This window comes from Muscardinus avellanarius (genome assembly GCF_963383645.1).
Source record: "Muscardinus avellanarius genome assembly, chromosome: 16".
Lineage (NCBI taxonomy): Eukaryota > Metazoa > Chordata > Mammalia > Rodentia > Gliridae > Muscardinus > Muscardinus avellanarius.
The window spans coordinates 25,581,265-25,597,637 of NC_137802.1; the positions used below are offsets into that span (position 1 = coordinate 25,581,265).

Genomic DNA, 16,373 nt, shown 5'->3' on the forward strand with positions numbered 1-16,373 from the left:
AGGTTCTTCCTATGGTATACACTGTTTGCATAACAGTATTCCTGTTAGGTATTTATTTGTATTAAATTGAGTATTTTGTCAATCCCGGATGAGAAAAGGTGTGTTCTTAAAATATTTTTCACCCACTTGTTTCCTTTGTCTTAAGATGCACACCAATGCTTTTAATTTGGTGTTATCTTACGTCTATGTCACTGAGGTGGATGGACAGTTGTAAGCCACACATCAGTAACCTTGTATACTTAACAAAAAATAAGAAAGGTTGAGATCTTAACACAGTATTTTTCTGCGTGTTGTAACACAAAAACAAAGGTCTCTAAAATAAAAGGCTTCTTTCAGCTTTACCATCTTCTACCTTTCCCCTCCTCCTTTTGTTCTCTTATTCCCCTCCCTTTTCCCCTCCGTTTCCATATAGAAAAACTGCATGCACTGAATGGATAATTAACAGTGCTGCGGAGCAACAGGTCCCACTGGTGGAGACTAAATCTGAAATAAACGTGCATGTTGTACAGGTCCACACATATTAACAAGCGAGGGTGATGAGTGAGATTAGACTCAAATCAACCACACTGGTATAGAACTTGAGATGGATTCTCTGAATTAGAGAGCCAAAAACCATGACAACCACCAACATCTTCCACTTGCTGTGGTGAACTGCAGCCACATTAGTGAATGAAGGACGCATTCTAAATTAAAACTGAACTTTTCCCTTTGGCTGTGAGTTAAGATGATGTGGCTCTGGGCTTTGAATCTTTGAGATTCAGAGGTCTATCATTGCAGGCATTATGGCGAACCTGTGGGGTATGTGTTTGTGGTACCTACCTAGACCCTCATAAGTAGTAGAGCCGCGCCATTTGAGTTTGCTTATGGGAGTCTGGATATGTTGGAGTCACACCACAAAGGTTAGTTTTAAGAAATTTTAGTTTTGAAAAGTTAATTGGAGCCAGGTGTGGTGGCTCACGTTTGTAATCACAGCGCTTGGGAGGCTGAGGCAGGAGGATCGCACGGGTTTGAAGCCAGCCTCAGCTACTTAGTGAGGCTCTCAGCAACTTAGTGAGACCCTGTTTCCAAATAAAGTATAAAATAGGCCTGGGAGTATAGCCTGGAGGTAGAAAAGCCCCTGGGTTCCACCCCCAGTACCACACACATACACACAAAAAAGTTAATTGGTCTGTGTATTATTAACATTTGTCCCTCTCCAAACTCTCAGCTGCACCAGACTCAAGTGAACATATTCTTTGATTATACATATAATATCTGAAGGTTCAGTGCTTAATTATTATGAAGTATTTTACAGCTAACAAAATGTCTTTAAGATAAGGTAGTGGTTAAAATAAAGAGCAAGCTGGAATGCAGTGAACAGTTGCTTTCTGGCCAGTAATTGCAGGCCAGGGCTTTTTAACAAATAAGCTGGGAGGAAAGTTAACCACAGCAGTGAAGATATTCGGCAAGAGCTCCATCCTCACCAGGCACTCTCTTCTCTGCCTGTGGAGAAGAGTGCTTGTTTCATTGCACTACCTTGTTTCTTTTGAAGCCAGAAAGTGGAGGAGGGATTCTTACCCTCTTGGCTAAACCCCCACACCCCTACTGGAGATTGAGCCCCAGGGCATTCTTTTCCACTGCTTGCCAGACTGTCCTCAAACCTGCAGTCCTCCTGTCTCAGCCTCCCAAATATTAGGCTCTGGATGGATGGATTTAAACACTCAGAATGTTTTCACTCCCGAGACCATTTTGGCAGTTTGCCAAAATGCAAAAATAAACCGGCTCCTGAAACTATGGCTTTCTCCTGAACCCTATGCAATGCTTAATTTTAAGAAGGGATCACTGGCTGAATTATTGTTTGCTGAATAACACTTAATTACAAAAGGAAAGTAAAGATCATTTTTGCCTTCAGATATTAGATGACCTATGTTGATGTATATGGCAAAAATCAGCTTATACTTAATTGTATGTGGTTTCATTACTTAATGTCCTTTTTGCTTTTTATCATTTGATCCTTGAAAGCAAGAGCCACGTCTGAAATCTCAGCTCTTAGCACATTGCCCAGCATAAAATAAGTGTCCAGTAGCTGGGTGAGGTGGTACATACTTGTAATCCTAGTACTTGGGAGGCCAAGACAGGAAGATTGTGGGTTCACAGCCAGCCTCAGCAATTTAGACCCTGTTTCAAAATTAAATAGACCTGGGGGGGGGGTGTAGGTCAGAGGTAGAATGCCCCTGAGTTCAATCCCTAGTACCACACACAGAAAACAATTTTTCAGTAAATGTTTACATGGATACATGACTTCCATCTTCTCTCCCCAAGACTTTATTTATTTATTTATTTATTTATTTATTTTTTTTTTTTTTTGCGAGTCTGGGGATGGAACCCAAGGGCATCCGAACTCCAAGCTACACCCCCTGCCCTGTTTTTTATTTTATTTTGAAACAGGGTCTCACTAAGTTGCGGAGGCCTCACTAGGTACTAGCTGAGGCTGTCCACGAACCACGATCCTCGATCCTCCTGTCTCAGCCTCCCAAATGCTGGGATTACAAGTGTGTGCCACTGCATCCGGCTCTAAGACTGTTTTTGATGGGGTAGATGATCATTTGTTTGCTTTGTGTTTATCCTCTAGTATGTTACCTAGTATTGGTGGGTAAACAGTGGGGACTCAATAAATATTGACTAATTTAAAAGAAAATGCTCAGCTTTGATTAAGAAAGGTTTCCTGCTGGGATTTCTAGAAATAAGCAATCTACTAAGGGTTCTTGTAAAACAGCTTGGTCTTAACTGAGTGTAGTGGTGCATGCCTCTATTCCTAGTTCTTAGGAGACTGAAACAGGAGGATCACCCATAGGAGACCACCCTCAGCAACTTAGTGAGACCTTGTTTCAAAATAAAAATAGGAGCTGTGCGTGGTGGCACACGCTTGGGAGGTAGAGACAGGAGGATCGCGCAGGTTCAAAGCCAGCCGCGCTGGCTTAGGAGACCCTGTTTCCAAAAAATAAAATAAGTCTGGGAGTGTAGCCCGGAGGTAGAAGGGCTTCCAGGAACCCCAGTACCAAAAAAATAAAAATAGGGCTAGGGGTGTAGTTCAGAGGTAGAACACCCCTGGGTTCAGTCCCCCCCCCAAAAAAAAAAAAGACAGCTTGGTCTCAAGATTTGAAATAAAAACAGGAAACGTTGATTTGGATTCCAATTTTACTACTTACTGGCTCCGTGACTTTAGGTAAGTCAGTATTTTTTATCTATGTGATGGGAATAAGAATTACCTATGTAGTCATGAAGATCAGATAAGAGCATCTGTTAAACTGCTTTGTGAACTGTAATACACTAGATAGGAGAAGGAGTTAATCTGATATTTCTAGACTTTAGTGATTAGAAAGTATACTGATGTCTTCACAGGCAACACTGGCTCATTATAGTGTTCACTGCTGAGCAGCTGAATTTCTCAATGAAATAAGCTTAGCATCACCTGACTTTTAACTTTTTGCTATTTTCTTTTTATGAAGGATAACTCCTAATCCTGTCTTTGTATATGGGGATTGAGAGGGAGCCAGGGCAGTTGTTTTTTTTTTTTTTTTTTTTTTTGGTGGTACTGGAGATGGAACCCTTCTACCTCCAGGCTATACTCCCAGACCTATTTTATATTTTATTTGGAAACAGGGTCTCCTAAGCCAGCACAACTGGCTTTGAACCTGTGCGATTCTCCTGTCTCCACCTCCCAAGCTCGGAGATTACAAGCGTGTGCCACCACGCCCGGCAGAATCTTATTTTTCTAAGATATATATATCATGATGTAGCGGTTCTAACATATATAACTGAGAGTTGCACACTAAGTTTAGCACCCATAAACTTAGAAGAATCTTTGAGATGGACTGAGGTAGGAAAGTTCAAAGTAAATACATCAGAATTTTTTTTTTTCCCTCAGTACCAGGGGTGGAACCCAGGGGCCTTCTACCTCTGGGGGTACACTCCCAGACCTATTTTATACTTTATGTTGAAAAAGGGTCTCACTAAGTTGCTGAGAGCCTCACTAAGGCTGGCTTTGAACCTGTGTGATCCTCCTGTCTCAGCCTCCCAAGCACTGGGATTACAAGCATGCGCCACCATGCCCGGCTTCCCTGAAATCTTATTGGCAAGATTTTGGGGTTTTTTTTTTTTTTTTTTTTTTTTTTTGTGTGTGTGTGTGTGTGTGTGTGTGTGCGCGCGCGCGCGCGCGCTGGTACTGTGGATTGAACCCAGGGGCATTCTACTTCTGAGCTATACTTCCAACCCTATTTTATTTTATTTTGAAAAAGGGTCTCACTGTGTTGCTAAGAGCCTCAGTTGCTGAATTGGCCTTAAACCTATGATCTCCTATCTCAGCATCCCAAGTACTAGTATATAGGCATGAGTCACCATACCTGGCCATTGGTAGTATTTATGATATAGAGCAAAAACAGCCTCTTTTGGAACTTGTTCCTGAGCTTACCCAATAACTGTCTCTCTGGAACCATGTCACAAAACCTTTCCTTTTTTCTTTTTCTTTTTCGTTTCCTGTGTGTGTGTGTGTGTGTGTGTGTGTGTGTGTGTGTGTGTGTGTTATTGGGGATTGAATCCAGGGGGCTTCTACCTCCAAGGTACACTTCCACACCTATTGTTTATTCTTTATTTTGAAACAGGGTCTCACTGGGTTGCACAAGACCTCACTAAGTAGTAACTGAGGCTGTCCACGAACCGCAATCCTCCTGTCTGAGCCTCCCAAATAGCTGGGATTACAAGTGTGCGCCACCATGCCAAACCCTATTTTTTATTCTTTATTTTGAAACAGGGTCTCACTAAATTGCAGAGGGCCTTACTAAGTTGCTGGGGCTGGCTGAGAACCTGAGATCCTTGTGTTTCAGCCTCCCAAGTACTGGGATTACAAGTGTGTGCCACCACACCTGGGTTCTTTTCTAGTTTTTTTGGTACTTAGGATTGAACTAAGGGACATGCTATCGCTGAGCTACATCTCCAGTACCGCTTTTTTTTTTTTTTTTTCCCCGATTCTGAGTATGGAACCCAGAGGCATTCTATCTCCAAACTACACCATTATACCTACCCACGTGTGTGTGTGTGTGTGTGTGTGTGTGTGTGTGTGTGTGTACTGGGGGTGGAACCCAGGGGCTTTTCTACCTCCGGGCTATACTCCCAGACTTATTTTAGACTTTATTTGGAAACAGGGTCTCACTTGGTTGCTGAGAACCTCACTCAGTAGTTAAAGCTGGCTTCGAACCTATACAGTCTTCCAAGCATTGGGATTGCATGCGTGTGCCACTACACCTGGCATTCTATCCCTATTTTTTATTTTTAATTTTGAAACAGGTCTCACTAAGTAGCTGAGGCTGGTCATGAACCTGTTAACCTTCTGTCTCAGCCTCCCAAGTACTGGGATTACAAGTATAATCCCTATTTTTTACAAGTGTAAGCCCTATTTCTTATTTATTGTTGAAACAGGGTCTCACTAAGTTGTGGAGGGCCTCACTAATGAGGCCAGCTGCAAACCTGCAATCCTATCTCAGGCCTCCCAAGTACTGGAATTACATGCATGTGCCATGATGCCTGGTTTCATGAATTCTTTTCTTCTGGGAATTTGGGTTGAAAGCTGCCATCTAAAGAGTTTGAAAGTGCCGGGCATGGTGGTGCACGCTTAGAATCCCAGTACTTGGGAGGCTGAGACAGGAGGATTGCAGGTTCACAGCTAGCCTCAGCTACCTAGTGAGGCCTTTTACAATTTAGTGAGACCCTGTTTCAGAAATAAAGAATAAAGCCAGGCGTGGTGGCACATGCTTGTAATTCCAGCATTCAGGAGGCTGATACTGGAGGATTGTGGTTCACAGACAGCCTCAGCTACTTAGTGAGGCCCTCCGCACCTTAGTGGGACCCTGTTTCAAAATAAAGAATAAGCCGGGCATGGTGGTACACACTTGTAATCCCCGCGCTTGGGAGGCAGAGACAGGAGGATCACGCAGGTTCGAAGCCAGCTGCATGCGCTGGCTTAGGAGACCCTGTTTCCAAATAAAAATGTAAAAAATAGGCCTGGGAGTATAGCCCAGAGATAGAAGGGCTTCCAGGAACCCCAGTACCACCAAGAAAGAAAGAGAGAGGGAGGGAGGGAGGGGAGGAAGGGAGGGCAGGGGCTGTAGCTCAGAGGTCAAATGCCTCTGGGTTCCATCCCCAGACCCGCAAAAAAGAATAAAAATTAAAAAATAAAAAAGAATAAAGCTGGCCATGGTGGCCCACAGTTGTAACCCCAGGCTGAGACAGGAAGATCACTATTTGAGGACAGCCTCAGCTACTTAGTGAGGCCTTATGCAACTCAGTGAGACCCTGTTTCAAAATAAAGAATAAAAAATAGGGCTGGGGTGTAGCTCAGAGGTAGAACACCCTGGGTTCCATCACCAGTACCGCAAAAGAAAGAAAGAAAGAAAGAAAGAAAGAAAGAAAGAAAGAAAGAAAGAAAGAAAGAAAGGGAAAAAAAGAAAAAGAATAAAAAATTGGATGGAGGTATAGTTTGAAGGTAGAATACCCCTGGGTTCGATCCCCAGTACCCCAATAAATAATTAATTAACTAATTAATTAATTTAAAAGGAATTGCTTAGAGCAGAGAGGAAACACAATTATGAGAAAGCTTGATGATAGGCAATGCCTGTGTTCCAGTCATGCCTATGATGATCACTGTCTAGAAACAAGCTTTTGTTCCTTATTCACCCTGTCTTGGATTTCACTGCCTTTTCTCAAGGTGTACCACCTTTTGCAATTTGTTATTTCATAGTGTTTGTGCTAAATCTATGAAAGAAGCAAATCTCAGCAAGTAATTATGACCTCACTCTTAAATGTTCTGTATTTATCCTGGAGATAGCACTTGAATTTTCTTGGACTATTTCTCAAATTTACAGTCCTAGTCTTAAGGGCAGAATAGGAAATCCCATACTTCAGAGCAGAATTCTGAGAGAGGGATTTTTTTTTTTTTTAATGTGGTAATAAGGGTTGAACACCCAGAGGCATTCTACCTCTGAGCTGTACCCCAGCCTTTTTTTTTTTTTTTTTTTTTTTGTATTGGAGATGAAACCCGGGGCATTCTGCCTCTGAGCTACCCCCAGCCTTATATTTATTTATTTATTTATTTATTTATTTATTTATTTATTTATTTTGAAACAGGGTCTCACTGAGTTGCAACGGCCCTTACTAAATAGCTGAGGCTGTCCTCAAACTGCGATCCTCCTGTCTCAGCCTCCCAAATCCTGGAATTACAAGTGTGCGCCAGCACGCCTGGCTCCTATTTTATTTTTATTTTGAAACAGAATCACTAGGCTGACAAGAGTCTCACTACTTGATGAGGCTGTCCTCCAACCAGTAGCCCTCCTCTCTCAGCCTCCCAAGTACTGTAAGATTACAAGAGTATACCACCATACCTGGCTTTATTTTCTTTATTTTGAACTTTTGAGAGCATATTATAGGTTTTAAGCATTTAACGCTTATGCCAAGAAAGAGAAACAAGATTTAAAATGAAGTTGTTTAGCCAGGTATGGTGGCACACGCTTATAATCCCAGCATTTGGAAGGCTGAGACAGGAGGGTTAAGGTAATAAATAAATAAATAAATAAATAAATAAATAAATAAATAAATTTGTTTAAAGAAGATTAGAGGGCTGGAAACAGCTCAGTCAAAGAGCATTTGCCTAGCTAGCACCTCAAGAAAAGAGAGAAAGTGTGTAGGGGTGGAATGGTGAGTATGAAATACAGGTTTGCAAGTGTGGACTTTAACTCTCATGTCTTTTCATTGTTTTATGACATAGAAAACATAAGTAATTTCATACGTGATTTAACCACCTGTAAAACAAGTGCCTGCTTCATGACTTTAATTTATACTCACTTCCTAGAAGCCTATGGTTTCAGTGTTCCCAGTTCTTTTTTTTTCTTCATGTTTTTTTTCTCCAGATATTGAGAGTTGAACCAAAGGCATTCTATTATTGAGCTCTGTATCCCCAGCCCTTTTTTATTTTGACACAAAGTCTCACCCAGGCTTGTCTTGAACTTGAAATCCTCCTACCCCCATCCTCTTGAGTATCTGTGATTACTGCGTTCTCAGTTCTTTGTTGTTTTTCTTAATGTATGTATGCATTATGGTCCTGGGAATTGAACCTAGGGGTGTTCTTTTTCTGAGCTACACTCCTAGACTTCTTCATTTTGAAACAGGGTCTAAGTTACTGTGCACTAGCCTTGATCCTGAGATCCTCCTGTCTCATCCTCCCAAGTACTAAGGTTATAGCCATGCACTGCTATGCCTGGCTACGAATTATGTTTTAGATAAATCATCTGCCAACAAGGTTAGGAATAGATTAAGGGAGGCAAGAAGTGTCTAAGAATTCACAAATCTAAGCCCATTTCACTTTGCCTTGCCCTCCTCTGCTGTCCTTGTTCTATTTAGGGTATCTTGGTACAGTGCCAGTAGGCAGATGAAAATAAATGATGAAAAAGGGGATCAGAAGTGACAGCCTTCAGGGTTAATTTTAATATGGTAACTGCTGAAGCATAGCAGAGTCCATAGGCCTTTGCAAATGACACGTGTGCATTTTATTAGTTTGTTTTTTGCGGGTCTGGGGGTGGAGCTCTGGGGCATTCAACCCCCAAGCTATACCCCCTGCCCTATTTTTTATTCTTTATTTTTAAACCGGGTCTCACTGAGTTGCAGAGGGCCTCACTAAGTAGCTGAGGCTTTCCGCGAACCGCAATCCTCCAGTCTCAGCCTCCTGAATGCTGGGATTATAAATGTGCGCCAACATGCCTGGCTCCATTTTATTAGTTTGGATATGGCCTGTTGTAGAAGTAAATTAGAGCTAAGTAAGACCTTACAGGTAACATTTACCTGTTGTCTGCCAGGGCTTGAAGATCTGTCCCACCAGGCCACCATGTCTCCAATTTTATACTTCCTGATATACATCCTCCAGAGATTCCACTAAGGAAACAGGGAGGAAAGGGAGCAGTGAGCTGTGAAGGGTTAGTGAGCATCTCCATGTATGTTCAGGGGTCCAGGGAGGCACAACAAAGCAGGACCTAAGAAAATTTGCCAAGCCAAGTGCTCTTTTTTAGGTAGAAATGGGAAAATAGCATAGCATTAAGTCTCAGGACTTATAGGTGAGTCCGTTTGTTTGTTTGTTTGTTTGTTTGTTTGTTTGTTTGTTTGTTTGTTTTGGCAGTAATAGGGATGGACCCAGGAGCATTCTACCTCTGAGCGATATTTTTTATTCTTTATTTTGAGACAGAGTCTCACTGAGTTACAAAGGGCCTTACAAAGTAACTGAGGCTGGCCATGAACCAGATCCTTCTGTCTCAGCCTCCCAAATGCTGGGATTACAAGCATGTGCCACCACGCCCAGCAAGTCCTTTTATATTATAAAAATTCTTGTTTGATTTTTTTCAAACTCCTATTCTTCAAGGAACTTTTTCTTTTTACCATTTCAGGTAGGTGATGTCCCAGAACCAAAGGTAGGGATTTCTTAAACATAAATTTTACCACCAAAAATAAATAAATAAATAATGAAAAATGAAAAATAGGGCTAGGGGTGCTTGGATATAGAATGTCCCTTGGGTTCCATCCCCAGCACCACACACACACACACACACACACACACACACACACACACACAGCCTTATTCTGTTGCAGCAGTAGTTTTGAGACTTTTGTGGTCAACAGAATCATCTATAATATCGCTAAGTCCTACTCATAGAGTTTCTGATTTAGTAGATCTGGAGTGGCCTCAGAATTTGCATTTCTCTCTTTTTTTTTTCCGGTGGTACTGGGGTTCCTGGAAACCCTTCTACCTTTGGGCTACACTCCCAGACCTATTTTTATACTTTTTTATTTGGAAACAGGGTCTCTTAAGCCAGGGAGGCTGGCTTTGAACCTGCGCAATCCTCCTGTCTCCGCCTTCCAAGCCCGGGGATTACAAGTGTGCGCCACCACGCCCGGCAGAATTTACATTTCTAATAAATTCCCAGATGCTGCCGGGAATTGGAGAACAGACTTTGAGAACCACCGTTGTGGTTAGCCATGGTGGTACACAGTGCTAATCCCGGCTACTGAGAAATTGGGACAAATTCAAGGGCAGTATTTGTAACTTAGCAAGGCTCTGTCTCAAAATATAAAGTAAGGGAATAGGGATGTAGCTCAGTTATAGAGTGCCCCTGGATTCAAGGAAAAAGAGGGATAGAGGGAAGGAAGGAATTCGGTGGCTATTGGTGTGACTTTAATGAAAATTAATGACCTGGAACCTGGAAAACCTGCAGGGTCCTGCCTCATACCTGGTTTTGAATCAGTCTTAATAACTACTGTGTTTACAGCTTCTATATTATAAAGATACAAAGAGGGAGGGAGAAGATACAGTCACTGTCTTGGTTTCTTTTTTTCCTGGTACTAAGTTTGTTGAATCCAGGGGTATTCTACCTTCAAGCTATACCCAACCCTTATTTTGAAACAGGGTCTCCCTAAGTTGCTGAGGCTGGTCTCAAACCTTTTATCCTCCCATTGCAGTTTCCCAAGTACTGCAATTACAGGTGTGTACCACAGCATCTGACTGGTGGTCCCTCCAAAAGAGCATGCAGCAAGAGGTACAAGATACATGGGTAATATGAAAAGAGCTCATAGAGGACCTGTGTCTGGTTATCACTGTATAACATACTCTCCAAAAATTCAGTGGCTTAAAATGGAAACTTGCTATTATTTTTCACAATTCTGAAGGTATCCTGGGCTCAAGCTGGATTATTATCTGTTCCACATGTTTTAGGCTAGAACTTCAGGTATTTTGAAGCTGCACTTAGCTGGGCGTCCAGAATAACACACTCATATAGCAGTAGTTGGTGCTTGCCTATTGACTTGGAGTTCAACTTGAAGCTATTCATTACAGTATATCAAGTCTCTTCTATATGACTTCTCATAGCATGACAGCAGAGCTCTAAGATGGACCATACCAAGAATATAAATGTGGAATCTGCAGATTTTTAAGGTCCAGGCTTAAAAGCTACAGTAAAATGTCTACATTCAATTGGTCAAAACATGTCAGAAGACAAGCCCGATTTAGGAGGAGGAAATGGACTGCCTGCAGATGAGAGACAGAACAAAGAATTTGTAGCCATCTTGAATCTACCACAAGCTGATTGAGGTAGACCTGAGCATAAATAGAGTTTTGATAGGTGTACATAGCTTTCCTAAAGGAAGGGTATTCCTGAGGGAAAAATAGCAAATCTTCAAGTTGACTAAGGGAAGGATAACTGAATGAGATTTTGTGACAGGGGCCTCTGCCTCTGAACAGTAGATGAAAGAGGAGCTTGGGCTTAGAGTAACAGACTTTTTTTTTTTTTTTTTGGTGGTGGTGGTGGTGGTGGTTCTGGGGTTCCTGGAAACCCTTCTACTTCTGAGCTACCCTCCCAGACCTATTTTATACTTTTTTTTTGGCTTGGAAACAGGGTCTCTTAAGCCAGCACGGCTGGCTTCAAATCTGCACAATCCTCCTGTCTCCGCCTCCCAAGCGCAGGGATTACAAGCGTGCGCCACCACGCCAGCATTAGATTAATGGACTATTAATGGTGTGGGCCAGGTGTGGTGGCACATGCCCGTAATCCCATCCTTGGGAGACTGAGACAGGAAGATCACAGGTTAGAGGACAGCCTCAGCAACATAGTGAGACTGAACCTAGCGATATCCTGTTTCAAAATAAAAAATGTAAAATAGAACTAGGGGTATAGGTCGAAGGTGGAATGCCCCCTGGGTTCCATCCCTAGTACTACCAAAAAAAAAAACAAAAACAGAATTTTGGGTGGTTTTATTTTATTGGCACTGTGGTTTGGGAATGACTCTCCAAGCTTTTTTTTTTTTAGGGGGGGGGGCAGTACTGGGGATGATGGAGCCCCGGGGGCATTCTGCCTTTGAGTTACACCCTCAGCCCTATTTTTTTTTTTTTTAATTCTTTATTTTGAAAGGGTCTCACTGAGTTGTAAAGGGCCTCAATAAGTAGCTGAGGCTGTCCGCGAACCCGGATCCTCCTGTCTCAGCCTCCCAAATGCTAGGATTACAAATGTGCACCAGCACACCCAGTTCAAACTAATAATTCTTTATACCATTTCCTAAAAGCCCAGTGTTAATAGCTCTGGATTTGGCTTCTCTTTCTAAAGTATGAGAAGTAGTGTTCATTCCTTAGGTGATTATAAATGATGCTGAGTAAGTGAAGGATGAGTGAACTCAATGCTGCAGAACTATCCAAAATAGGAGTTTAGGGACATGAGGGTTGTGCCAGATCTAGCCTAGCCTTTTCCTATTGCACCGAGGGTTGGTACTTAGTTTTGCCCTTGTCTTTTCCCCACAGTAACCCTCCATTGAGTGAAGAGATGTTGCCTCCTGGGGAGTGGATGTGTCACCGGTGCACTGTTCGCCGAAAGGTAATGCTGCTTCCTGAAGGCTTTGCTCAGAATACCAGATCTAGAGCACTGATACTAGGGCTAAGATGTCCTGGCCAAGAAGGCATTTTCTGCCCTTCTTGTCTTTTCCAGCCTGGAATCACCCTATTCTCCCCGTGGTGACTATAATCAAGTAGGGCTTAAAAATCCAAACATACGCTACTGAAATGGGCAAAAGAGGTGTGTTAATTTACTGAGACATGTGTAGTCACTAGTGGCAGCAGGAGTCTTACTTTATTGACCTCTAATTATTGGCCTGAATATGGCAGCCTTATATATGGCTAGAAGGGGAAAAATGTTTGCTTTTTGAGCCAGATGTGGTGGTGCACACTTGTAATCCCAGTATTTAGGAAGCTCTTAGGAGGTTGAGACAGGAGCAGGTTCATTCCACCTTCAGCTACCTAGTGAGGCCTGTTTCAAATTAAAGAATAAAGTACAGGGTTGGAGGTGTAGCTCCGAGGTAGAATACCCCTGGGTTCACTCCCCAGTACCGCAAAAAAAAAAAAAAAAAAAGTTTCCTTTTTTAGACTGATAAGATTTTTCTCTCACCCCAAATCAAATAAGTCAGTGGTCTCCATAGGCTTGGCCAGATAAATTGGGGAAAAAGAATTTGAGCCCATTTGTACCCTGGTTGTCTAATCTCTCTTCAGCTACCCTTCTCTTAGCTTTAATAAATCAGTACTGGCTTTAAGAACATGGTTCATGCTGGGAGTGGTGGTTTATGCCTGTAACTCAGTATTTGGGAGACTGAGACAGGAGGATTACAGTTTCAAAATTAGCCTCAGCAATTTAGGGAGACTCTTCAACCTAGTAATATCCTGTTTCAAAACAATAAAAAAGGGCTGGAGGTCAGAGGTAGAATACCCTTGGATTCAATTCACACACACACACACACACACACACACACACACACACACACACACACACAGAGTCCATTATTTTCTGCTTTGAGAATTTTTGTGGAGGAAGAGCTATTTTATCCTTTACCCAAAAAGGAGGTAGGTGTGTTTCCATTCGGATTATAATTGACCCAACCTTTAAATTATAGGCCATAGATTAGAATTTGTTCATACCCACTCTTCATCAGTAAAATTAATTAAACACCAAGCAACTCTTCCTTGTTTTGTGACATCACCAGTTTTCTTGTCACATGGATAATGATTTTCTTAGTTGTAGAAACAGGATAGGGAGATGACTCAGAGATTGTGGTTTACATCTATAACCTTTTTTGGCCTTTAAAAAGAAGGTAAAAGCCGGGCGTGGTGGTGCATGCTTGTAATCCCTATGCTTGGGAGGCTGAGACAGAAGGATCGATCACACAGGTTCTAAGCCAGCCTCAGCTACTTAGTGAGGCTCTCAGCAACTTAGTGAGGCCCTGTTTCCAAATAAAGTATTAAAAAATAGGTCTGGGCCAGGCGTGGTGGCGCACACTTGTAATCCCAGCATTCGGGAGGCTGAGACCTAGAGGATCGCGATTCGCGGACAGCCTCAGCTACTTAGTAAGGCCCTCTGCAACTCAGTGAGACCCGGTTTCAAAATAAAGAATAAAAAATAGGGTGTAGCTTACAGGTCGAATGCCCCTGGATTCCATCCCCAGACCCTCAAAAAAAAAAAAAAAATATATATATATATATATATATATAGGTCTGGGAGTATAGCCCAAAGGTAGAAAGCCTCTGGGTTCCATCCCCAGTACCAAAAAAAAAAAAAGGTAAACAGTTAGGCAGACATATTTCCAGTATGTACATAAGGGTTCCTACTAAAAAGCAAGCCAAAGTTGGGCACAGTGGTAAACATCTATAATCCCAGTACTTGAGAGGATAAGACAGGAAGATCTCAGGTTCAAGACCAGCCTCAGCAACTTAGCAGGACCTTGTTTCAAAATAAAAAACAAAAAGAGATGGGGGTGTACCTCAGAGGTAGAGTGCCCTTGGGTTCAATCTCTAGTACAAAGAAAAGGCAAGCCACCGGTCTAATGGTACACGTATTATCCCAATATTTGGGAGGCTGAGACGAGGATCACATTGTCACAGCCAGCCTCAGCCACTTAGTGAGGCCCTCACTGCAGGTGTAGCTCAGAGGTAGAATGCGCCTGGGTTCAAGCTCCAATACTGAAAAGAAAAAGAAGAAGGTGAGCCAAAGCCAACCACAGTTGTAGTTTAATTTCTCCTAAAGTCCACAAACCAGACTACCTTCCAGCCTGTCTACCTTCCAAGATTCTTTCCTATGCATCCCAAATTAGATTAGAGAAGGGTCAGTAAGAGGTACCTTCCAGCCAAGGAGGCCTTTGGAAAACTTGCCATGCAAAGAAGCTGGACCTGAAGCAGAGTGTGGTGGTACACACTTGTAGTCCCAGTACTTGGGAGCTGGGCTAAGAGGATCACAGGTTTGATGACAGCTTCAGCAAGTAATGAAACTTGCATCAACCTAGCAAGACTCTGTTTCCAAATAAGAAATAAAATTGGGCTGGGGCTATAGCTTTTTGTTTGGTTGGTTAGTTGGTTTTTTGTTTTGTTTTTTTTTTGTGGGGTTTTTTTTGGTTTTTTGTTTTGTTTTGTTTTGTTTGTGGTACTGGGGTTCCTGGAAGCCCTTCTACCTCCAGGCTATACTCCCAGACCTATTTTATACTTTTTATTTGGAAACAGGGTCTCTTAAGCCAGCGCGGCTGGCTTCAAACCTGCACGATCCTCTTGTCTCCGCCTCCCAAGCGCGGGGATTACAAGCGTGTGCCACCACGCCCGGCTGGGGCTATAGTTTGACAGTAGAATGCCTCTGGGTTCAATCTCTAGTACCACCAAAAAAAAAAAAAAGTGAATCTAGAAGAGCTAAAGCCAGGAAAGAAGGCCTGAAAAAAGGAACTCAAAGTTCTGTTACCTCTTCATCAGTTTCTAGAAGCAGAGCTACTTGTAGAAGGTTAGTGTGTGTGTGTGTGTGTGTGTGTGTGTGTGTGTGTGTGTGTGTGTGTGTGTGTGTGTTTTACTGGGGGTTGAACCCAGGGGCTTTTCTACCTCCAGGCTATACTCCCAGACCTATTTTATATTTTATTAGGAAACAGGGTCTCACTAAGTTGCTGAGAGCCTCACTAAGTAGCTGAGGCTGGTTTCAAACCTGCCTAATCCTCCTGTCTCAGCCTCACAAGTGCTGGGATTACAAGTGTGCGCCACCACGCCCGGCTTAGCCTGCTTTTTTTCCTTTGCCTACTGGTGTCAAATCTACCTTTCCACCATTATTCCCCTTTGGCCTCCTGTATTTATACTAAAGTAGATTAAAATAATATGTTCTGGGTCTCATCAGTCTCCAATATTCAAGCCTTACCATGATCTCTAGTGGAACCTAGATCTTCCCCAGATCAGCAGATTCCCTTTCATATATGTGACCACATTTTGTTTTGTTTTTGGGTGGCACTAGGGGTTGAACCTAGGGGTGTTCTACCTCTATAATACCCTTCTAACCCCCTCTTTCTCTCTCCCTCTCTCTTTTTGTGGTGCTGGGGATTGAACTCAGGTTCACTCTACCTTCAAGCTACATCCCTCCCCCCATAACAATTTTTTATTTTATTTATTTTTATTTTTATTTTTGAGATACTGGGGATTGAATCCAGGGGCATTCTACCTCCAAGCTATACCCCGAGCCCTATTTTTTTATTCTTTATTTTGAAACAGGGTCTCATTGAGCTGCAAAGGGCCTCACTAAGTAGTAGCTGAGGCTGTCCGCAAACTGCAATCCTCATGTCTCTGCCTCACAAATGCTGGGATTACAAGTGTGCATCACCACAACTTATTCTTTATTTTAAAACAGGGTCTCACTAAATTGTGGAGGGCCTCACTGAGTAGCTGAAGCTGGCCACGAACCCCGATCCTCCTGTCTCAGCCTCCCAAATACTGGGATTTCAAAGTGCACCATCACACCCAGCTCCTCTTTTAT

The 16,373-nt window shown here is 42.5% G+C and overlaps 1 protein-coding gene across 1 annotated transcript in view; it reads left to right on the forward strand.

Annotated features, from left to right (window-relative positions):
- Positions 1-16,373, forward strand: part of PHF12 (PHD finger protein 12) — a gene marked incomplete at both ends in the record, with an annotated part of 61,162 nt that overhangs the window by 18,851 nt on the left and 25,938 nt on the right. Inside the window, one exon of the mRNA XM_080713283.1 lies at positions 12,359-12,431. Coding sequence (XP_080569409.1) covers positions 12,359-12,431 — 73 coding nt within the window. The remainder of the gene's footprint in view (positions 1-12,358; positions 12,432-16,373) is intronic.